General features: G+C 46.4%; 1 protein-coding gene across 2 annotated transcripts in view; it reads left to right on the forward strand.

Annotated features, from left to right (window-relative positions):
- Window positions 1-25,088, forward strand: part of bmpr1ba (bone morphogenetic protein receptor, type IBa) — a 127,690-nt gene extending 102,602 nt beyond the window's left edge. For both annotated transcript variants that reach the window (XM_067994490.1, XM_067994491.1), the window contains 7 exons: window positions 3,356-3,452; window positions 5,621-5,759; window positions 7,379-7,571; window positions 11,990-12,287; window positions 13,669-13,844; window positions 16,693-16,823; window positions 20,260-25,088. In XM_067994490.1, coding sequence (XP_067850591.1) covers window positions 3,356-3,452; window positions 5,621-5,759; window positions 7,379-7,571; window positions 11,990-12,287; window positions 13,669-13,844; window positions 16,693-16,823; window positions 20,260-20,385 — 1,160 coding nt within the window. In that variant the 3' untranslated portion in view covers window positions 20,386-25,088. The remainder of the gene's footprint in view (window positions 1-3,355; window positions 3,453-5,620; window positions 5,760-7,378; window positions 7,572-11,989; window positions 12,288-13,668; window positions 13,845-16,692; window positions 16,824-20,259) is intronic.
- The last annotated feature ends 314 nt before the right edge of the window (window positions 25,089-25,402 follow it).

Consider the following 25,402-nt stretch of genomic DNA (forward strand, 5'->3'; position numbering starts at 1 on the left):
TCTTGAGTGTTTAGTGCACTGATTGTTGTAAGTCCATCGCCTAAGAAACAACTTTTACGTAATGCTGTTCCTAACGCAGATAAAGACACACTACCCGGCGGGCTGTTGCATTTCATTGGTTCTTGTATACTATTGCTAGAAGGGTAGCCCTTTATGATCAAGAGGACTTGGTGCGACCTCCACCGCCTCCTAATGCCACAACTCCAGATATACTCTTCCAGCCTACAACTCACACAGCGTGTTTCAAATTGATAGGTACTGACATCTTAAACTGTTACAAACCACACATTTCACAAGGAAATAAGGAGCCGTGCATAAATGCTAAACTGTTGATAAACGGTTTAAGAGAAATTGCAGTCGGGCATGTTAGCCGCCGATGTGAGAATCAAAGCCCCTAGAGTGATGTCTCAGTTTCAGCTAATGCTTCAACAGAGCAGAGACCGTTCACACCATTTGTCTCTTGTAAATGATTAGACATCAAGATTTTCCTGTGAAACCTAAACCATTAATGAACTTTTGATGCTCCTCGTGGTCCTACAGCAGACACCGATTTAGACAGATTAAGCATTGTCCAGCAATTGTTTCCAAACAGGGTGCTCGACATGAAAGGCCTGTCTTTTTCAGCAAAAGCGCATGACCGTAAGAGAATATTCCCCCAGGAGCGACCTTGTCTTTGCTTTATCATTGCTATCGTGAATCGGAAATCTAATAGCTTTATTTCAGGAGAGATCAATGGGTGTACAATTCATCTAGTTTACCTTGTTCAGCATTTCCCTTGCGGTCAGAATATGGTTGGCAGATTCAAAGCCGTTGAGTGTTGAAGGACTTCAGATAATACACCTGACAAGCATTGATCAAGATGATGAAGCAGACGTGTAGGGTTCACTGTTTGGTCCGTGCCTCGGGTTGTAAATCTGAACTCTCGACGAGGCGCTTCATTTACATCCCAGTGATCTCAAAACGCTTCAGATTTGAGAGAAGACTTGGAATCATGAAATGGTTACAGCACAGAAGGAGGCCATTTGGCCCATCGAGCCTGTGCCGGCTCTCGGATGACTTCTGTGGCAGTTTGGCTTTTCTCGGGTGTGCAGAAGACAGAAAAGTGTTTGCCTTGACATGGATAAGATTCATGTGGGCTTCAGGAGGTCTGAAACGGGAGGATTTGTGAGGCTCAAAGCTGAGGCTAGACTAGGGCTAAACCATCAGGAATCTGGCTGGTTATTTATCTACGCACTATGGTTCCATCTCGATCTGAATACCTTATGACACTTGTAATACACAACACCATGTCCTATGGTAACTCAATACAGCTCTACTAACAATGTAAGGAGTCGCACAACACCAGGTTATAGTCCAACAGCTTTATTTGAAAATCACAAGCTTTCGGAGCTTTCCTCCTTCGTCAGTTGATTTCAAATAAAGCTGTTGGACTATAACCTGGTGTTGTGCGACTCCTTACATTTGTCCACCCCGGTCCGTCACCGGCATCTCCACACCATGGGTACTAACAATGGGCACTGATTCTGAGGATGTCCCTGGTCCTGGACTTTAATCTTACAACATGGCCTTATTTCATCCACTGTGGGCAGATTAGTAGAAGAGTTGGGGAGCAACTGTTGATTGGAGAACAATAGTGGCCGGATTGCTTCCTTCACCTCCCTTTTCCCCCAGAGTTTAAGGAACACAAAAAACACGTGTCCTTCTGCAGACACTAGGTCCCAGCGACACATCCCCACTTGAACACAGACTAGACTGCCAGAAACTAGACAACCTTCTTCCCTAGACTGATGGGAATCAATCAACCAGTTACACAGGAAATTGACTGGGCACCTTACCTCTGTTGTTGTAGCCTTGGCTTGTAGGGTATGGTAGTGTGGTTATGGTTTTAGACTAGTGAACCAGAGGTCATGAGTTCAAATCCTACCATGGCATGTTGTGAATAAGTCTGGTATTTGGTGGGCTGGCACCAGAAAAGTGACCATGAAAAGATTATCATAAAAACTCAACTGGATCATTAATGGCATTTGGGGAAGGGAACTTACCTAGTGACACCAGTCCACGACATAGTTGACTCTTAATGCCCTCTGGGCAACTAGGAAAGGGTAGTAAGTGCAACCATGCCAGTGTCGTCCACACCCCAAGAATGAATAAAAGGATTTGACATTAAGCTTTGCCAGGACAATGAGACACACACAAGTCTGTGGACTGAGGGAACATTTGCCCATCTCTACGGACAGTGGCCTAGAAATTAGTTTGCCTGTCCCTTTAAGGACCGCTGGTTAGGCCGCATGTAGACTGTGTTTTCCTGTTTCGGGGCAGTCCAGTTTTGTAAAGGGGACCTCAGACAGTGTTAGGCCCCTTAATTACATATGCAAAGGGCTTGGCAGCCACTTTTTTTGGCCTTTAGGAATATGGCAGGCAGAGAACTTCCGCGCTGACCGTGCGCGTACATGCCGCCCGCCATATTGGATGCTTTGGCGCCCGTTTTACACCTGCAAAACGGTCACGGCATCAACCAATTTTGAGGCCAGTGTTTTGCTTTTTTATCAATTAACCTGAACTGGGCCTAATTTGGGTGTTAGATTTCAATTTGCGCTCATCCCTACTCCTTAGAAAAGCAGCTTTTTGTAGTTTCAGAATGGATGAAATTTCCTTATCTTTTATACACAGCAAAAGATTATATGCTACTTTCCGGGCCATGTCAATAGACAATAGAAGAGAGATCCATCAGTGATGATGGCCTTTTGGAGAAAGCATCTGCAAAGAAGAATTTCTAAACATGCACATTAGGCACTTGAACCATAGATCAATAATAAATGCTTAGATTAAAAAAAGAATTCCAGAATTCTTTTGTGAGTAAACTTTTACTGGATAAAAGTTCTCTGCGCTCCTCCAATTCTGGCCTCTTGCACATCCCCGGTTGTCATCGCTCCACCATTGGCGGCCATGCCTTCAGCTGCCTGGGCCCTAAGCTCTGGAATTCCCTCCCTAAACCTCTCCGCCTCTCTCTCTCCTCCTTTAAGACACTCGTTAAAACCTACCTCTTTGACCAAGCTTTTGGTCGCCTGTCCTAACATCTCCTTATGTGGCTCGGTGTCAAATTTTGTCTGATAATCGCTCCTGTGAAGCACCTTGGGAAGTTTTACTACGTTAAAGGCGCTGTATAAATGCAAGTTGTTGTTCTCGATTATGTTAGCGTGCTACACTATCCCAGACTTTTGCACAAAGCCAAGCCTGAGGCTTGCTGAATGAAAAGTTTGTCCCCTGTAGCGTATTCTGGAGGGGTGGGGGATGGGGTTTGTTTAAGTGCCACAAAGTAGTTTTATTTTGATTCACTGTCCGCGTCTTCACACAGATTTTGTGGATGGAAGCACCCACCACATGGCCCTGCTGATCTCCGTCACTGTTTGCAGCATCATCCTCGCTCTCCTCATCATATTCTGCTACTTCAGGTCAGTCCTGGACAGATACCGACGTTTGATTATAATGCAGTGAATACCAATCGTTTGTTTCAGTGAAAGTATTCTCTTTCTCAGAGCAGTTTTCTCTCACTTCCCTTCCTTTTTCTGCTGCCCGTGTCCTAACTCGCCCCAAGTCCCGTTCGCCCCATCGCCCCCGGTGCTCGCTGACCCACATCGGCTCCCGGTCCGGCAACGCCTCGATTTTAAAATTCTCATCCTTGTTTTCAAACCCCTCCGTGGCCTCGCTTCCCCCCCCCCCTCCCTATCTCTGTGACCTCCTCCAGCCCTACAACCCTCCGCGATCTCTGCACTCCTCCAATTCTGGCCCCTTGCGCATCCCCGATTTTCATCGTTCCCCCATTGGCGGCCGTGCCTTCAGCCGCCTAGGTCCTAAGCTCCGGAATTCCCTCCCTAAACCTCTCCGCCTCTCTACCTCTCTCTCCTCCTTCAAGACGCTCCTTAAAACCTACCTCTTTGACCAAGTATTTGGTCACCTGGCCAAATATCTCCTTATGTGGCCCGGTGTCAACTGTTGTCTGATAATCGCTCCTGTGAAGTGCCTTGGGACGTTTTACTACATTAAAGCCGCTATATAAACGCGAGTTATATACTCCACTTTTGAGGATTGGAGTGACCTCAGCTTTCAAAGAGCACAATCGTGTGCCTAACGGGCAAAAATATATTTCCTGCCAATCTGCTGTGCCCTGTATCACACAGTGGAGTTAGAAAAGATCACGATACTTACAGATGTGGAAGGCCATATCTTCATTGATGCTCCACTATTGATCTTGGCGCGGAAACGCCATTGTAGCAACTGGCACCAAACTTTCAGCATCCCTCGACAGCGCCCTCTTCCCGTGGCAGCTGTAACCTTCGTAACCAAAATGAGTGGTTATTCCTATCAGGAACGATTGAACAGGCTGGGCCTCTTTTCTCTTCAGAATAGAGAAGCCTGAGGGTTGACCTGATAGAGGTCTTTAATATTATGAAAGGGTTTGATAAGGTAGACGTAGAGAAGTTGTTTTCACTTGTGGAGGAGACCAGAACTAGGGACCATAAATATAAGATAGTCACTAATAAACCCAATAGGCAATTCAGGAGAAACTTCTTTACCCAGAGAGTGGTTAAAATGTGGAACTCGTTACCACATGGAGCAGTTGAGGCGACCAGCATTTAAGGGGATGTTAGATAAACACATGAGGGAGAAAGGAAAAGAAGGATATGTTGATGGGGTTAGATGAAGAAGTGTGAGAGGAGGCTCTTGTGGAGCATAAACACCAGCATGGACCTGTTGGGCCGAATGGCCTGTGTCTGTGCTGTACATTCCATGTAATTCTATGTAAAAATGCTAAATGTGCAGTTGTGTGAATACTTGTTTTGCTACTTTTCATAACTGTATATGAACGAGTCCAATATCTCTTGCATCTCTGTGATTGGCAGCGTGATTGTGCCATTCTACGTGTGCTGCCCAGGCAATTATCTGCACCCCGTCACTCCCAAAAAATGCCTGCTTGCGTTTAAATGGTGTCATGAAACTTAGGCAGGGAGTGAATCAGATGCAGCAAGTGTTCATCGTTAGGTTTTCTGTCTTCACGTCAGAAAATCCAAACATTAACCTGAGACTGGTCGGCCCAAACATACCTGCAAAAAGATTAATCGACTGGATTCAAACTGATCACCAACGGCAAAGTGATTGCTTTCAGATAAACAGTGTCACTCAAAGCTTTAAGAAGGGAGCACTTAAAAGAAAATAACATAGGAGAAAAGGCAAAAAGACAGTAAACACGCACTGTTTATGTAACAGCTGCTCATTATCAAAGCGTTTTGATGATAGAATCACACAGCACAGAAGGAGGCCATTCAGCCCATCGTTCCTGCGCCGGCTCTTTGAAAGAGCTATCCAGTTAGTCCCACTCCCACCCCTGCCCTTTCCCCATAGCCCTGCAAATTTTTTTCCTTTTCAAGTATTTATCCAATTCCCTTTTGAATGTCACTGTTGAATCTGCTTCCACCGCCCTTTCAGGCAGCGCGTCCCAGATCGTCACAACTCTCCTCGTCTCCCCGCTGGTTCTTTTGTCAGTCACCTTAAATCTGTGTCCTCTGCTCACTGACCCTCGGGGAAAAAAAAGAAGAAGAATGACGGCCTATTCTTTCTCAAGGTATAAAAGACAAGAGGAGAGACCGCGCTACAATATGGGCATCGAGCAGGATGAGACATTCATTCCACCGGGGGAATCCCTCAAGGATCTTATCGAACAGTCACAAAGCTCAGGCAGCGGTTCAGGGCTCCCTCTGTTGGTAAGCAACTTGTACTTCAAAACTCAGGCAGGGTTATACCATACCTGCCGTCCCTCAGAGCACTGCGCACCTGTGTTTTTTTTTTGTGTACTGCGATGAAACGGCTTCCAAACTTGACCCAGACACGAGTCCATTTTCTTCCTCCCTTTTAAATTTTTTTGTACTTACGAAGGGATTAGTGTCAGAGTTAAACTCTCTTGGCCCCCTGAGATTTCAGCACAAAATCCAGGCTGAGGGAGCGCCGCACTGTCGGAGGGGCCGTCTTTCTGAAGGGACGTTAAACTGAGGCCCCGTCTGCCCCCTCGGGTGGACGTAAAAGATCCCGCGGCCACTGTTTCGAAGAAGAGCCGGGGAGTTCTCCCCGGTGCCCTGACCAATATTTATCCCTCAACCAACATCACTAAAACAGATTATCTGGTCATTATCACATTCCTGTTCGTGGGATCTTGCTATGCACAAATTGGCGCTTCAAAGGCTGTAAAGCGCTTTGGGACGTCCTGACGTTGTAAAAGGCGCTATATAAATGCAAGTTCTTTTTACTCTGCCTCAGCTCCAACCTCACAGCAGCGTCCCCTACAGCACCAGTGTGACATTTCTCTCATTTCCCAAACCTGAGACGGCCAGTTAGTGTCGACCGATGGAGAGTTTAGTGGCGTAGGCCCATGTCCATAAAGAACCGGGCTCTGCCCAAACTCATTTCACGCCAAACCCTTATGGCCAGCAGAACCGAGGAGACTATTGTCCTTCGGGCCGGCGAAGCAAGAGACCTGAAATTGAAACTGTAACAGCGGGCCATCGGCCTCTGGAGGGGCAACAATCGTCGGCAACTCGCCCGGATTATTATAGTGAGGCCCGAGGCCCAATTTCGGGTGAGCCTCAGGCCTCCTGGTTCGGGCGTCCGCAGCCCGTGAGCCCGGAAACGGGCCATAACCAGTTTTATCCTTGTGCATGTGTCCACTCTCTCTCACACACTCACTCTCACTCACTCACTCACACACACAATCTCTCTTCACTCACACACACAATCTCTCTTCACTCACTCACTCACTCTCACTCACTCACTCACACACACAATCTCTCTTCACTCACTCACTCACTCACACACACACTCTCTCACTCACTCACACACACACTCTCTCACTCACTGCCTCTTCACTCACTCACTCACTCACACACACACTCTCTCACTCACTCACACACACACTCTCTCACTCACTCACACACACACTCTCTCACTCACTCACACACACACTCTCTCACTCACTGCCTCTTCACTCACTCACTCACTCACACACACACTCTCTCACTCACTCACACACACACTCTCTCACTCACTCACACACACACTCTCTCACTCACTCACACACTCTCACACACTCACTGCCTCTTCACTCACTCACTCACACACTCATTCACGCTCTCTCTCACCCGCACTCACTCTCTCGCACTCACTCTCACACACACAACAGTCATCTGCCATCTTTTCTATCATCCTTCAGTTAACTTTTTGCTGTGTCTCATCCTATCTGTATTACACAAACACACACACACGATTGTGTATAAATAGTATTTTCAAGTAATGTGCTAGGGATTTTGCTGTTCATTCTCCCATTCAACAGGTGCAAAGGACGATAGCTAAGCAGATTCAGATGGTAAAGCAGATTGGAAAGGGACGATACGGTGAAGTCTGGATGGGGCGTTGGCGCGGCGAGAAAGTTGCCGTGAAAGTGTTTTTCACCATGGAAGAGGCAAGCTGGTTCAGGGAGACAGAAATTTACCAGACTGTGCTGATGAGGCATGAGAACATCCTCGGTGAGTCAACGCAAGCAAAAGCCGTGTCTTCTTCATTAGACCTTCTCTCTCATTCACAAGGTCCGTGCTCGGAATCTCTGAGCCTAGAGTTTCCAGTTGGCGTTACTGTAATGCTGGGGGTGGCCCATTTTAAATTGTCACCAGTGTTAAAATAATGCCAATCAGAAAGGAGGAGAAAGAGGTAGGGAGGCGGAGAGGTTTAAGGAGGGAATTCCAGAGCTTAGGGCTTAGGCAGCTGAAGGCACGGCTGCCAATGGTGGAGCGATTAAAGTCGGGGATGCGCAAGAGGCAAGAATTGGAGGAGCACAGAGATCTCAGAGGGTTGTAGGGCTGGAGGAGGTTACAGAGATAGGGAGGGGCGAGGCCATAGAGGGATTTGAAAACAAGGATGAGAATTTTAAAATCGAGGCGTTCCCAAACTGGGAGCCAGTGTAGGTCAGCGAGCACAGGGGTGATGGGAGAACGGGACTTGGTGCGAGTTAGGACACGGGCTGCAGAATTTTGGATGAGCTCAAGTTTATGGAGGGTGGAAGATGGGAGACCAGCCAGGAGAGCATTGGAATAGTCCGGTCTAGAGGTAACAAAGGCATGGATGAGGGTTTCAGCAGCAGATGAGCTGAGGCAGGGATGGAGACTGCGATGTTATGGAGGTGGAAGTAGGCGATCTTGGTGATGGAGCAGGTATGTGGTAGGAAGCTCATCTCGGGGTCAAATAGGACGCCAAGGTTGCGAGCAGTCTGGTTCAGCCTCAGACAGTGGCCAGGGAGAGAGATGGAGTCAGTGACTGGGGAACGGAGTTTGTGGCGCGGACCGACGACAGTGGCTTCAGTCTTCCCAATATTTAGTTGGAGATAGGTTAACTTCCACAACTGGTTCCGATCTGATCTCAAGTTTCTCACCCTTCAGTACCATTGGACCCTCCCCAGCCTTCCCTCCAGGGGTTTATTGGGGTGGGTGCTGCTGTTGCACCCCCCCCCCCCTACTGGCGTGATGCTGCTGCCCCACGTATACCAATCATAAAGCCAGACAGCACAGAAGGAGGCCATTTCGGCCCATCGTGCCTGTGCCGGCTCTTTGCTGGCGCAGTCCAAAACTACTCCCACTGCTCACCTTTTCCCCATTGCCCCGTATCATCTTCTGTTTATCGACTCTTCCCTTTAAAGATACAAGGGGCTTTGCCTCATCTACTCCCAACATTCACACTGTAACAACTCTGCATAAAGACGCTTCATCTAACCTCTCTCCTCACTCTCTCCAAGTGACACTTTTAAATTGATGCCCCTTTGTCACTGATTCCTTCTGTACTCACCCTGTTCAAAACCCTTCTTTATGTTTAAAAACCTGGTTTCTCAGCTACAGTATGTCAAGTTCCCCTCTCTAAACTATAGTTTCCCATCCCTGGTATCATCCTGGTGAATCTACGCTGTACGCTTTCTATGGTTTTAATGTCCCTTTTACAGTGGGGTACTCTAAACATTTCCTTATTCAAATTTATCATTCACTCTGGGCCCCTACTTATGAATCCCAGAATGCCACTCAATGGGAAGTTTGCAGCTCAGTTCTAGAACACTTGGAGCAGTTGATTCTTCTACTGCTCAGTCCCCACGTTGGCCATTACTGAAAGCTTGTGCGCCTGTTATAACGGCTGCAGCTGCACTTTATGCAGTGCATTTATTTTCAAGGAAGCAATAACTTTTCCTAATTTTATCTTCGTTTTTACGAACGTAAAAGCAGACGCAGTCAACCATGCGGGTCACTATTTTGGGGTCAGATCGTCCCATCCTGTTCTGTTTATTTTTAAATAAGACACTTCCCCTTTAATAACCGTAATGACTCGCACTTATATAGCGCCTTTTATGTAGTAAAAAAAACACCCCCGGGCACTTCACAAAGCAGAGCGATCATTTGGGAGTCGAGGGTAGAGTTAATCTATTAACGTATTAAAATTCTTGCATCTATGCGCCCTTCATGCCATTTTTTTTCCCATTATAAATTCCTGTGGCCACATTTCTAATGGGATCTGCCTGTTATAAACTTGTTATGCTGTTATTGCACCCGCCCCTTATTGGAGGCACTGCAGCACCACCACAGGCAGGAGGAGATAATGGCAACGTGTCAAGTTTAGATCGGCGTTTCCATTCCAGATGTGGCCATACGAATTTAGAATGGAAATATAAAAATAAGGAAAGAGTGCGTGACATTAAGATGGAAACTGAATTACCTCTGCACACTCTGGTCCAATTATTCCCCTCGTCGCTAACCCTGGGTTGCCAACCCTGGTTGGGCGTATTCCTGGAGGTTTCATCACGTGACCTCCTGTCTCCAACCGCCCTGCCCTGTCTCATTTCCCTATCTCCAATATTTTGATAACTAATAAATGAAAGTGTTCAATGAGAAAATCATTTTTTTAATGCCCCTATGATTTTTCTCCTGGGTGTTGCTCGCAGACGAGCCCAGGAGATTAATCTTTAATTCCTGGAGACTCCAGGGACAATCCTGGAGGGTTGGCAACCTTACTCTAACTCCGATTCACTTGCGGACTGCCCCTGGTCTTCGGTCCCAGTGTGCAGCTCCAGGGGAGATCGACTGCTATTTCAAAATACTTTGCCTGTTTCAGTTGTAGTTTCACTAAAAAGCATTTATGCAAAATATTTATTTTTACATTTTGTGCTTGTGTTATAATCATCAGATGTCCTGTTGTATCCAACCGATATAGCACAAAACATTGTTAGGTTTTATGTTAGCATCTCCAACCTTTTATCAATTCATTGTCATCGAATATTAATAATTGATGAATTACTAATAAAGAGCTGGGTAGACAAGGTGATGCATTCAGATAGCGACAGAACTAAAGTATTCCAGTTGAACGAATATGTTGTGACATCACTATAATAGACGTATAGATTTGACATAAATACTCAAGGGAACTATATTCCAATTTGTCCATAAGTGATGTTCCCGCCTTTGTGTGTTCCAGGCAAGTGTAATAGTTTAAATAACGTTGGATAAAGTCTGAGACACTGAGAGCTGAGTAATCCAGCCCATCAAAGTCTTGACATGCTGCTGCAGAATCGTTCCCAGGGGTCAAATTGACTTTCAGAATCTATGAAATCTAATCCGTGCTGTTGAGTTTCATCAATTCACCAGAGTATATTGGCTTTATTTTAGGTGCCTCTCTTTCAGGTGACCTTGCAGCACCGAGCGCTAAGTTCAAACCCAGTGGGACCTCACACGATCTTCAGCTAAACCTTAACAAATGAAAAAACGGCCATGAATGTCACAGCAGAGACGTCAATATTTCCCATCATTTAAGTAACTGAGAGCCCTGACATCAACCCAGAAGCAACCCCTATATTTCACTTTCTTCTGTCGCTCCACCACCCAGACACATTGGAATCCTGCCCTTGCAGCTGCGAAGCAGTTTACAGGAGCTCAGTGCAATGTCTCACAAGTGGCAAGAGTCCCAACTCAATGAGTTCTTGATCTCAAGGATGCCGTTGTCATGGGGAAGAGAGCCTGAGAGGAGACCAAACATCTCCGACAGAGAGGGATGGAAAAATCAGGCGGCCCCCTCCCAACCCCCATTCTGAGGTGACCTCACTCGCTCTCTGGCAGAGGAGCCCGGGGAATGTATGCCTCCTTTGCTCTCTTAACTGCAAGAAACAAAGATGATTGCAAAATAGATTACTTGCCAAAACAAAGTATAGAACAAAGTAACATATTTCCCTTGGACAGAATATTTAGATTTGTAGTTAGCTCGGGTAAGAAGGCCAGTTATAAACCTCACATTCACAAGTAAGCAAGAACTGCCCATAGCACACTAAATGCTACAACATTAATATTACATAGAATGCACAGCACAGGAACAGGCCATTCAGCCCGACCGGTCTATGCCGGTGTTTATGCTCCACCTGAGCCTTGTCCCACTCTATTTACTTCATCTCCCCCTATCAACATAACCTTCCATTCCTTTCTCCCTCATGTTCTTATTTACCTGCCCCTTAAATACAGCTGTGTTATTCACCTAAACCACTCCATGTGGTAGCGAGTTCCACATTCTCACCACCCTCTGAGTTAAGCAGTTTCTCCTGAACTCCTTACTGGATTTATTAGTGACTGTCTTGCTATCTTGTATTGATGGCCTCTAGTTTTGGACTCCCCCACAAGTGGAAACATCTTCTCTCCCTCTTCATAATTTTGAACATTAAATCTCCCCTTAACCATCTCTGCTCTAAGGAGAACAACCCCAGCTTCTCCAGTCTCTCCACATAACTGAAGTCCCTTCGTCCCTGGGACCGTTCTAGTAAATCTCCACTCCAAGTCCTTGACACCCTTCCTGAAGTATCAGTAGGATAATTTGTTGATGGTGTCAATAGGATGATTTGTTTGAACATTGCAGATGTTTTGTGTGTTTTTAGGTTTCATTGCAGCTGACATCAAAGGGACTGGATCCTGGACCCAGCTATACCTGATCACAGACTACCATGAGAACGGGTCCCTCTACGACTACTTGAAGTCGACGACGCTTGATACGAAAGCCATGCTAAAGCTGGCATACTCGACAGTCAGTGGGCTGTGCCACTTGCATACAGAGATCTTTGGCACGCAGGGAAAGCCGGCCATCGCCCATCGAGACCTGAAAAGCAAAAACATCTTGGTGAAGAAGAATGGAATGTGCTGCATTGCTGACCTGGGCCTGGCTGTCAAATTTATTAGGTGAGTTACGTCCCTCTGAAGGCCACAAACCCTCACAGTTTTTGCTTCGTGCCGATTTTCGTCCCTCACCCGCTTCCTTTCCTCGAGACGCCAAACTCTCAGCTGGCGTCCAGCCCCACGGGTGCCAGGTACCTTTCGCTACAAGTGACTATTATTCACGCGTGACAGTGATTGTCAATGGGTCACTCGACCGTGACGGGACATCGCAGTTGAACCTGATGTCGGCAGCCACGTTCGGGGTCAGGAACCCTGGCCGATTTTCATTTCCCCTAACCCAGGGCCACTGAAACGTGTTATAGCCTCCCAACCAAGACCGGGGGGGGGGGGGGGTGAGATCAGCCAGCTAACTGGAGCCTGAACCGGAGACACTCCAGGCCCGCGAGGCTCAGCCACTTGCTGGATCAACCTGCATCAGAGGAGCCTCGCACTGTTTGCACTATGATGCAGGAGTATTATAGTATCGTAGTAGGTACAGCACAGGAGGAGGCTATTCGGCCCATCGTGCCTGTACTGACTTTTTGAAAGTGCTATCCGATTAGTCCCATTCCCCTGCTCTTACCCCATAGCCCTGTAAATTTTTCCCTTCAAGTATTTATCCAACTATTGAATTTGCTTCCACCGCCCTTTCAGGCAGTGTATTCCAGATCATTACAACTCGCTGCGTAAAAAAATGTTTCCTCATGTCACCTCTGGCTCTTCTGCCAATCACCTTAAATCTGTGTCCTCTGGTTACCGACCCTTCTGCTACTAGAAACACTTTCTCTTTATTTACTCTATCAAAACCCTTCATGATTTTGAATACCTCTATCAAATCCCCCCTTAACCTTCTCTGTTCTAAGGAGAACATGCCCAGCGTCTCCAGGCTCTCCACAGTACTCCCTCAGAGGAAAATATTCGCAGAAATGGTCATTACGTTCTGGGTAATTCCGCAATTGTTAAGAGTCATAGATCTAGGGATTTTGACGTTGAAGAATAATCCAATCCCCTTTCCCAAGTTCGATCTCCTGGCACTGAGACCTTGCCAAGATGGGAGGATTGGGAGAGCCCCCTCTCCCAGGAACTTCCCGGCGGGAGCGCAAATCAGGTGCGAAGGGCCGAACTGAGACTGAAGTGAAGCAGAGTGAGACCACCTCCTCCAGGGAATCTCAGGCCCTTTGTTCCGGTGTCAGGTCACACTGATGTTACAGTTGTAGTGGCAATACACCATTACGCGTTTCTCCAAATGTCTAGTTGTACCTTGCTTTGGTTGCTTGCCATTCTCTCTAATAAATTGATTCAATCTACTGGAAGAGGGACATTTTTTAAGTTTGTCATTGAGCACTGTCATGAGAGATAAAGCAGGGAAAATAAAGAGGCTTAACTCTCTCTCCTTCCTCCACAGCGACACCAACGAAGTGGACATACCCCTCAACACCAGGGTGGGCACCAAACGTTACATGGCTCCAGAAGTGCTGGATGAAAGTCTCAACCGGAACCATTTCCAATCGTACATCATGGCAGACATGTACAGCTTTGGCCTGATCCTCTGGGAGATTGCCCGACGCTGTGTGTCTGTAGGTAAGGTATCGGAACGGAGGATACCAAGAGAAAATCCGTGGACATTTTTGTTAGGCAGGGGTACTAAGTGTTACGTAGAATTACGTAGAATGTACAGCACAGAAACAGGCCATTCGGCCCAACAGGTCCATGTCGGTGTTTATGCTGCACATGAGTCTCCTCCCTCCCTACTTCATCCAACCCTATCAACATCTCCTTCTATTCCTTTCTCCCTCATGTGTTTATCTAGCTTCCCCTTAAATGCATCTATGTTATTCACCTCAATTACTCCATGTGGTAGCGAGTTCCACATTCTAACCAATCTCTGGGTAAAGAAGTTTCTCCTGAATTCCCTAATGGATTTATTGGTGACTATCTTGTATTTATGGCCCCTAGTTCTGGTCTCCCCCGCAAGTGGAAACGTCTACTCTACATCTACGTTACGGAACCAAGGCGGGTAGATGGAGTTAAGGTACAGATCAGCCATCATCTAATTGAATGGCGGAACAGACTGGAGGGGCTGAATGGCCTACTCCTGTACCTATGTTCTTTTGTTCCTATGACTGAATGGCCTACTCCTGTTCCTTTGTTCCTATGACTGAATGGTGAACTTCTGTTCCTATAATTATTGAATTATGTTTTTTTTTCCATTTGGTTTGTGTGCAATGAATTGTGTGAATTACTTGGGGGTGGACCAAAGTTACCCCATTCACCCGCTTCTGAATGCAACATAAACGGGGAATGGTCTCAGACTTTGACAGCGATATTGCACGTGAGCAGTTTGCGATTGTGATCTTTGATTTAAAAAAAAGTGATAGCTGTGGTTCACGTGAGTTTGTGCTTCCTAAGACATTCGAGTCACAAAATGCCCGCCGTCCGGTAAAAGTGGGAGTGGAGTTGAGAGTTGTTTTAAAAAAAAAGGATGTATGTGTGTGTCAGGGATTGAGTCTCACCTTGTAAACTGGCTGAGGGGGTGAGGAGGGGGCGAGTGGTAAGCAAAGCCTTGTCCATCAGATGAAGCTCATTACAGGGCTTCATTGAGCATTTTCTGGCTCGCCATTGCTGACTAACGAGGAACAGAGGTATGGAAATCAATAAACAGCTCGTCTTCCACTAAGTCACGGCTATAAAAATGTCACATGCCAGTTTTTTTTTTATTTGAATGAGAATGTGTACAGTGGGCCAGGGACATTCAACACAAAACAACCTCGTGTTATCACAGTGACAAATATAAACGAGCCCAGTAACTGATACGTATTTTTTAAGATGCGCGAGCTCAATGCCAAGTTGCTGCTTGAAATGCCTAGAAGTAGTAGGCACGCTGGCACAGCACATTGGCACACGACAAGCTCCGTGCTGACAGGTGATGGGATGTAAATCTGACACTACGTTTTACACATGGGCGCCTGCCGCATGGCCCCTTTAAGATAAAAATGCGTGGAAGCATCTCTCTCTTTTGAGTCTCGGCTTGGAATCTTTCCGTGTTCTTCCTCTCCCCCGCCCCCCCACCCCGTACAATAAACAGCCAGGCTGTCGAGAGGAGTTCCAGCAGGGGTTGGGGGAAGGAATGGAAGGGAGAGCTGAGCTACACCTGCTCCCAAGTCTGTTCTGGACAGTTGGTTATAAACTGAAGTTGGCATAACCTTGGGAGCAGGCCGCTCTTGCCAAGAGGTTACGTTGCGCGCAATACTACCACCACAGCAACAACAACTTGCATCTATATAGCGCCTTTAACGTCCCAAGGCGCTTCGCAGGAAGCTTTATCAAACAAAATTTGACACCGAGCCACATAAGGAGATATTAGGACAGGTGACCAAAAGCTCGTTCAAAGAGATAGGTTTTAAGGAGAATCTTAAAGGAGGAGAGAGAGGCGGAGAGGTTTAGGGAGGGAATTCCAGAGCTCAGGGCCTAGGCAGCAGAAGGCACGGCCGCCAACGGTGGAGCGATTAAAATCGGGGATGCGCAAGAGACAAGAATTGGAGGAGCGCAGAGGTCTCGGAGGGTTGAGGGAGGTTACAGATAGGGAGGGGGCGAGGCCGTGGAGGGATTTGAAAACAAGGATGAGAATTTTTAAATCGAGGCATTCCCGGACCGGGAGCCAATGTAGGTCAGCAGGGGTGATGGATGAACGGGACTTGGTGCGAGTTAGGACACAGGCAGCAGAGTTTTGGATGAGCTCAAGTTTATGGAGGGTGGAAGATGGGAGGCCGGCCAAGAGAGCATTGGAATAGTCAAGTCTAGAGGTATCAAAGATGATGGGAGGAGGACGGAGTTTCAGTGGTCGTATTTAGAACTGAGTACAGTTCTGGGCACCACATCTTAGAAAGGATACATTGGCCTTGGAAGGAGTGCATCGCAGATTCACCAGAATGTTACCAGGACTCCAAGGGTTAAATTATGAGGAGAGATTACATAAACTAGGCTTGTATTCCCTGGAATATAAAAGGTTAAGGGGTGTTTTTAGGCTTTTGAAAAGAATTGATAGGGTAGATAGAGAGAAACTTATTCCGCTGGTGGGACAAGGGGACATGACCTTAAAATTGGAACCAACTCATTTAGGAGAGAAGTTTGGAAACACTTCTTCACATAAAGGGTGGTGGAAGTGTGGAACCCTCTCCCACAAAAATCAGTCGATGATAGCTCAATTAAGAATTTTAAATCTTAGATCGATAGATTTTTGCGAGCCAAGGGTATTAAGGGATGTGGAGCCAAGGCGGGTAAATGGAGTCAGGGCACAGATCAGCCATGATCTCATTGAATGGCGGAACAGGCTCGAGGGGCTGAATGGCCTCCTCCTGTTCATGTGTTCCTAGATAGAATGCACTTTTGTTTTTCTGGTTTGCCAATGCTGGGTACGTTGTGTCCACAGGTATTGTTGAAGAATACCAGTTACCATACCATGACTTGGTGCCCAGCGACCCATCCTTTGAAGATATGAGAGAAGTCGTGTGCATTAAGCGGCTGAGGCCATCATTCCCCAATAGATGGACTAGCGATGAGGTAAGGTGCATGCTTGCTAAAGTCTATCATAGTAGGTACAGCACAGGAGGAGGCACCTTTGGCCCATCGTGCCTGTGTCGGCTCTTTGAAAGAGCTATCCAATTAGTCCCATTCCCCCTGCTCTTTCCCCACAGCCCTGCAAATTATTTTCCCGTCATGTCCAATCCCCTTTTAAAGTTACTATTGAACCTGCTTTCACCACCCTTTAAAGCAGCGCATTCCAGATCATTACAAGTTGATGCGTTAAAAAAAATGTTTCCTCATATCGCCTCTGGCTCTTTTGCTGATCACCTTAAATCTGTACCCTCTGGTTACCGACCCTTCTACCACTGAAACAGTTTCTCCTTATTTACTCTATCAAAACGGTGCATGACTTTGAAAACTTGTATCAAATCTCTCCTTAACCTTCTCTGTTCTAAGGAGAATAATCCCAGCTTAGAATCATAGAAATTTACAGCAAAGAAGGAGGCCATTCGGCCCATCGTGTGTGTACCAGCTGAAAAAGAGCTATTCAGCCTAATCTCACTTTCCAGCTCTTGGTCCGTAGCCTTGTCGGTTACGGCACTTCAAGTGTGTATCCAAATACTTTTTAAATGCGATGAGGGTTTCTGCCTCTACCACCCTCTCAGGCAGTGAGTTCCAGACCCCCACCACCCTCTGGGTGAAACAATTTTTCCTAATTTCCGCTCTAATCCTTCTACTAATCACTTTAAATCTATGCCCCCTGGTTATTGACCGCTCCGCTAAGTCCTTTCTATCCGCTCTATCTAGGCCCCTCATAATTTTATACACCTCAATTAAATCTCCCCTTAGCCTCCTCTGTTCCAAAGTAATCTTTCCTCATAGCTAAAATTCTCCAGTCCTGGCAACATCCTTGTAAATCTTCTCTGTACCTTCTCAAGTGCAATCACATCTTTCCTGTAATGTGCTGACCAGAACTGTAGGCAGTTCTCTAGCTGTGGCCTAACTAGTGTTTTATATAGTTCTAGCATAACCTCCCTGCTCTTATATTCTATGCCTCAGCTAATAAAGGAAAGTATCTATTGGGCCAAGTGCAGGCAATTGGGACTAGATTAGTGGTATAAACTGGGCGACATGGACATGTTGGGCCGAAGGGCCTGTTTCCATGTTGTAACTTCTATGATTCTATGATCCCGTATGCCTTCTTGACCACCTTGTCTACCTATCCTGCTACCTTCAAGGATCTGTGGACATGCACTCCAAGATCCCTCTGTTCCTCCACACTGCTTAGTATCCTACCATTTATTGTGTATTCCCTTGTCTTGTTTGCCTTCCCCAAATGCATTACCTCACACTTCTCCAGATTGAATCCCATTTACCACTTTTCTGCCCACCTGACCAGTCCGTTGATATCTTCCTGCAGTCTACAGCTTTCCTCCTCACTATCAACCACATGGCCAATTTTTGTATCATCTGCAAACTTCTTAATCATGTCTCCTACATTTATGTCCAAATCATTAATATATACCACAAAAAACAAGGGACCTAGCACTGAGCCCTGTGGAACCCCACTGGTAACAGCCTTCCAGTCACAAAAACACCCGTCGACCATTACCCTTTGCTTCCTGCCACTGAGCCAATTTTGGATCCAACTTGCCACTTTCCTTTGGATCCCTTGGGCCTTTACTCTTCTGAGGAGTCTGCCACGTGGGACCTTGTCAAAAGCCTTGCTAAAATCCATGTCGACGACATCAAACGCGCTACCCTCATCGACCCTCCTTGTTACCTCCTCAAAAAAATTCAATCAAGTTAGTCAGACACGACCTTCCCTTAACAAATGCATGCTGATTGTCCTTGATTAATCCGTACCTTTCTAAATGATGAGTAAAACTGTCCCTCAGAATATTTTCCAATAATTTGCCCAACACCGAAGTTAGACTGACTGGCCTGTAATTACTCGGTCTATCCCTTTCTCCCTTTTTAAACAACGGTACAACAGCTTCTCCAGTCTCTCCACATAACTGAAGTCCCTCATCCCTGGTACCATTCTAGTAAATCTCTTCTGCACCCTCTCTAAGTCCTTGACATCCTTCCTTAAAAAGTGCGGTGCCCAGAATTGAACACGACTCCAGCTGAGACCTGAGCAGCGTTATATAAAGGGTTAGCATAACTAGTAGTAGGTGGGTGGCTGGTGCAATGGGGCAGTGTAGCGTCCTTTCATCTCCGAAACCAGACTTTGAATCCACCCCCAGACTGATGGGTTGAAAGCCTTCTCTTTGCTAAATGTCAGGATCTTTAGTAAAATGAGCCAGGGCAGTTCACAACACAGAAACACTAAGTGGACAATCTCACTCACAGAGATAACTGGTAGAGGAAGTGGGAGGGGAAAAAAACACATTGGCGCAGTGAGTGGGATTGTCATTCAGACTAGCGTTAAGGCCCATCGTTTGGACAGAGTAGAGGGAGTTCTACTCAGCATGTGACCAATGCTGTACCTGACCTAGAAGTGGAAGTGAAGGAAAAGATGAGTTTAGTTCCCCAACACTGACAAACTTTAATTTGATGAGCACAATTCACTAAAATACTTTTTAAAAAAAAGATCATTCATGGAACTTTCAACACCAAAGGGAGGCCGTTTGACCCCTCATGCCTGTTGCCGATGCTAGCCCCATATCAGAGCCATCAACACTAATCCCGCTTCCCTGCTTGTTCCCCGTAACCTTTAACATTTTACTACATCAACGCCGGGAATTTGCTCTGTGTTCTCCCAATCGGCGGCTGGAAATGTGGAGGCATATCCTTCGAAATTTTGTTCAGGCGTGTGTCCACGGTTTCCGCTGAAGATACAGTGGCCGATTGGGAGAAACTCCGAGCAAATTGGTCTTCGGTGAAAGCGCGATAGCGAATCGCCAGCCCGTTTTACATCACGCTCGATTTACTTTTCCAATATTTACAACAACAACTTGCACTTATATGGCGCCGTTAACGTAGTAAAACGTGCTTCACAGGAGCGATCATCAAACAAAATTTGACAGCGAGCCACATAAGGAGATATTAGGACAGGTGACCAAAAGCTTGGTCAAAGAGTTAGGTTTTAAGGAGCGTCTTAAAGGAGGAGAGAGAGGCGGAGAGGTTTAGGGAGGGAATTCCAGAGCTCAGGGCCCAGGCAGCTGAAGGCACGGCCGCCAATGGTGGAGTGAAGAAAACTGGGGGATGGGCAAGAGGCCAGAATTGGAGGAGCGCAGAGATCTGGGAGGGTTGTAGGGCTGGAGGAGGTTACAGAGATAGGGAGGGGGCGAAGCCATGGAGGGATTTGAACACAAGGATTTCTGTTATGTTAGTCAATTGCCACCAGCTAGTTTGCTGAAGGAAATGTAAGTGCTGGAGCAATAGTGCAGAAAAACAGATTTACTTTGGCTAGTTTCCATTTGCTTGGACTTTACTGATGTTTTTTCTGTGTGTTTTGCTCCCACAGTGTTTGAGACAAATGGGGAAAGTTATGACTGAATGCTGGGCCCACAACCCAGCTTCTCGGCTAACGGCCCTTCGCGTGAAGAAGACCTTGGCCAAAATGTCCGAGTCACAAGATATCAAGCTCTGATGCAACACCGGCCTCCGCTCAGTCCTGGAGACCTAACCTCACGCATCATCGAACCCACAACAACTGGGAGAGTGATGGGCCTTTTAACCCCCTTTTTTCAAACTACCTTTTTAAGTCGTCTCAACCGCCACGCCGTTGGGATGTCACTGCCGGGGGCTGATTAACGAGGGAGAAACGCACTGTCCAAACCAACCCGGGAATGGCAAAAGGAGCAAAAGTACATCCACCGGGATTTAAATTTTTTTTTTTTGTTTGCATAGTGTAAGAAGCAACAGGTATTCAGAGTTTGATGCAAAAGGAGGTTGCATGCTTGCTTTCTGTGAAAGCTGTTCACTTGTTTGTTTTTTTTTTTAAGAAGTATTATATGCATTGAGAGACTTAAAAGCCAACTCCAACCTGACTCTGGATTGTGCCTAAGCTGACTGGGCTGCTCACGCTGTTGACACCGAGTGTTTCTAAAACAAAGCTGCTTCCGTGTTTAACTGACCTGAGCTTTTGAAAAAAAACTGGGCAATGCACCATTGCCTGACTTTCCCCGAGACCCGGTGCCATAACCCATGTTCGTTACAAGGGAATCTGGGCAGCAGCTATAGTTGAGTTTGCCACCATCAGCCCATTAGCAGAATCTTTTTTTTCCCCCTTCTTTGAACACGTGCTTGAACTAACGGGGGGCATAGTCTCAGGACGAGGGGTCGGACTTTTAGGACTGAGATGAGGAGGAATTTTTTCACTCGGGGGGTCGTGAATATTTGGAATTCTCTACCCCAGAGGCTGTGGCAGCTCAGTCGTTGAGTGAGATCAAGATTGAGATCGATAGATTTCTGGATGCTAAGGGAATCAAGGGATACGGGGATTGGGCGGGAAAGTGGAGTTGCGGTCGAAGATCAGCCTTGATCTTATTGAATGGCGGAGCAGGCTCGAGGGGCCGTACGGCCTACTCCTGCTCCTATTTCTCATGTTCTTATGTTGGGTACTTTTTGACTAAAGGGCAGTGGGAGGCACTTCTGACGGCAGGCGAATGCGGTGCATGTCAACAACCGAAGGTAGAGCACCAGCAGAAAACCCCGGTGATTTGGCACTGCGTTAGGCAGCCGTTTAAATCCATCTTCGGATGGCGCGGCTGGTTGGATTACGTTGCACGGTTGGAGAACCTAGCTGATTGACATCTGACTGCGTGCCAATATAACCAGGCCTATATCTTCCTCCCGCAAAGCTGGATGAAGTAACACGTCACTGCACAACAGGTTTTTCTGGATCTGTGCCAACCTCTTTCTCCTTATTGTCTTATCTCTCCATCGTGCTTTTCATGGTAGCTTTATGCTCCTTCAACAATCCCGTTAACCCGCGAGAAGATATTTTCAGCACGCACAAGGTTTGAAGTGGGATTGTTGAGTTATAAAATCCATGATCCAGCACTCCCAGTGGGGAGCGGCACTGGGGGAGAGCATGTCGTGAGATTACAAGGAGCGTGTCGTGGGTCGACGAGGAGCTTGCCTCGCGTAATCGGATATTTGCAGGGCACTCGTCAGGGAAATCACAGACTCACAGGGGGGCTCAACTTGGAGAATTGACAATTTCCTGAGAGGCACTTCCTCTACGGGGAGTATCAAATCATGCAATTGTCCCTGAAGGGTCTTATAAAGCAAGACCCTAAACCATGGCGGTGGAGGAGAGACGCATCACGGTGTAAATGCCAAAATGTGCCCGCCTAGGACCCCTGCTGCTGAGGTCCCCTATTTTACTTGTCAGTGCAGGGACACATCTAGGGTACCTACCACAGGGAGACGCACAATCCAGCAGAGGTTGATGGTTCCAAGGATGGCGTTGACTCATCCTCTGGGAAGAATTCTATCGCGCCCCCATTGCCCTTGCCACCCCCCCCCCCCCCCCACCTTTGTAAGAGGGTTGCATTTAAAAATGTAAACAAAAAAAATGACAGGCCATCTCTTCGGGGTGTCTTAACCTGAAGCTCCAGGTGGGCCCCCACACTTCACTTGGCAGGTGGGTACTCCTGGTCTCACCAGGTCCCTCTGAGAGGCAGAGAAGCGGGAACCCTTGACATAGACACTCCCCTCTTCCCCCTTACACCAATGGTCCCTGATGTAAGCACAGGGCCGTGTAACTGGATCCCACCCCAACTTCGGACACATCTATCACAATCCGAGTTATAAATTTTCAGCCCACATGTCTGTAACTAGAGAAGCGTATGATGACGTTGTGTTGCTGACCATGTCAGCTGTTCTTTATCATTTTTAGTCAAACATTTTATTTTTAGGACCACAGGAACAGGTGCAGGCCATTCAGCCCCTCGAGCTATTCCACTGTTACAGATCATGCCTAACTCCATTTGCCTGTTTTTTGATCCATGTCCCTTGATACCCTCACCAAATAAGCTGCCTTGAAAGTATCAATTGACCCAGCATCCACAGCCTTATGGGGGAAGAGAGTTCCAGATTTCCACTGCCCTTTGGGTGAACAAGTGCCTCCTGATTTCTTGAATGGCCGAGCTCTAACTTTAAGATTGTGTCCCCTTGTTCTGGATTCCCCACCAGAGGAAATAGTTTCTCTGTATCTACCCTAGCGAATCCTTTCATCATTTTAATCATCTCCCCTCAACCTTTTAAACTCAAGGGAATACAACACAAGTTTATGCAACCTGTCTTCATAATTTAACCTTTTAAGCTCCGATATAATTTTAGTGAATCTCGGCTGCCCCCCTCCAATATAGCCTTCCTGAGATGTGTTGCCCAGAACTGAACTCAGTACTCCAGATGGGGATCTGACCACAGCTGTGTACAACTGACACATAACTTCCTCCCCATTGTATTCCAAACCCCTTGAGATAAAGGCCAACATTCCATTAGCCTTTTTGACTACTTTTTGTACCTGTCCGTTAGCTGTGAGTGATTCATGTACCTGGACATCCAAACCTCTTTGCTCCTCCACAGTTTCTAGTCTCTCTCGCCATTATTTAAAAGTTTGCCCCGTGACAGGACTTACTGTAGTGGCCGACATTGCTTTGCAGTGGCAGTTTTTGCAGAAGGCTGCTCCGTGGATGGAATTTTCCGTGGGCCGCCAATTAAACATTCTCTGCTCCATCGTCGAATTCCTCATAAACGCTCCAGTCCTACAAAGTCCTGGGCCTGGACCACAAAGTCATCAACTTACTCCTGAGCTTCTCACGTGAGGCGATCACACCTCTGCTTAAAGAAGCAGGCCAGATCTGGACAAGGAAGATAAAAGTCAGAGGTCGAGATCCATAGGGAGATCCTTGAAGAACTCCCACAAATGTTTTAATTTCTTTACATTAACCGTCGATAATGCAAGCTGACGCTTACTTAATATAAAGAACATTGGATCAAGCTGGCTCAGTTAATTTTACTCCTGATCTAGTCGTAATTGCAACTATTTCTTCTGTATTTTCAATCGAAAACTTTATTTTTAAGAGGTCACTTTGATGTCTCTTATGAGGAGGAAGTTGTTATTTTGATCTTTCAATGTGAATGCCATCACACATGGCGGCCTCGGCATTTGGTATCTGCCAAGGCAGCCATTGCCAGCACAGACGGGTCAGCCTTGGCTCAGTGGGTAGCACTCTCACCTCCTAATAAGAAGATCATGGGTACAACCCCCACTCCCGAGACTGGAGCACATGATCCAGACAGACACTCCCACTGCAGTACTGAGGGAGTGCTGCACTGTCGGAGGTGCCGCCTTTTGGATGAGACGTCAGACTAAGTATGCCTGCTCAGGTAGACATAAAAGACCCAAAGGCACTTTCCTGGGTAACATTTATCCCTCAGCAACACCACTTAAACAGATTTATCTCATCGCTATTTGCGGGACCTTGCTGTGCACGAATTGGCTGCCACATTTCCGTACATTACCCCATTGGCTGTAAAGCTCTTCCGGACTTCCTGAGGTCATGAAAGGCGCTATATAAATGCAAGACTTTCTTTCAAGACCTGACCCCAAACCTAATAAACCAATAAAAGGACCAGGGTAATTTTTTTTCATAAGAATATATTATATAGTACAATGTAGAGATGTCAAGGTAACATTCTCATCTTGGGGTTCAAAGTTATGGTTCTAAAATTCTCAAGCTTAGTTTATTTTGTGCCTTGAACCCCTTGGTTTAAATTGCTGCCATGGGTTGCTCCAAGCTATCTATATATTAAAAATATTTACTTTTCTACACTGCTGTAAATGGGTCCAAGGTAAGTTGGGCTGAAGATCTGTTTGCTGCTGACTATGTTTCTGAAATAATGGTAAATGTATAAATGTAAGTTGTAAATATTAAAACAAATATATAATCATCAAATAACAAAACAGCAACAAGAAGTCACAAGATCCCACCATTCAGTTTTAAGCCTGTTATCCTTAATTACAGGAATGCTTTAACCCTTTGAGAACCGCACCAAAATTAATACTAGTGTTTCTTCATAACAGTTAATTAACAGAATATACTGTGTATTAAAACGCTCTCTTTGTTTCACCCTGTAATAAATATTGGAATATATCAAATTCCCCTCTCCTTTGGGTTTTCATGAAATCCGAGGCAGATGCTATTCCTTCATTAGAACATGATGTGGAGATGCCGGTGATGGACTGGGGTTGACAATTGTAAACAATTTTACAACACCAAGTTATAGTCCAACGATTTTATTTTTAATTCCACAAGCTTTCGGAGGCTTCCTCCTTCCTCAGCCACACCGTTCACCTGAGGAAGGAGGAAGCCTCCGAAAGCTTGTGTGTTGTAAAATTGTTTACAAAATTCATTAGAACAAAAAGAATTGGTGATCCAAGGAATATGAGGACAACTGCCCCCCCCCCCCCCTCTATTTGACAACTAAGGAATATTCCCCAAATTACACACCTATCTTTCATGAAAGGGTGTTAGGTACAGACCAAAGCTCCCACTCGTCAGTTGCCACTAGACTACAGAAAATGGGCTCAGTGGGTAGCACTCTCACCTCCTAATAAGAAGATCATGGGTACAATCCCCAAATGGTTTCTA

This window comes from Heptranchias perlo, chromosome 1 (genome assembly GCF_035084215.1).
Source record: "Heptranchias perlo isolate sHepPer1 chromosome 1, sHepPer1.hap1, whole genome shotgun sequence".
NCBI lineage: Eukaryota > Metazoa > Chordata > Chondrichthyes > Hexanchiformes > Hexanchidae > Heptranchias > Heptranchias perlo.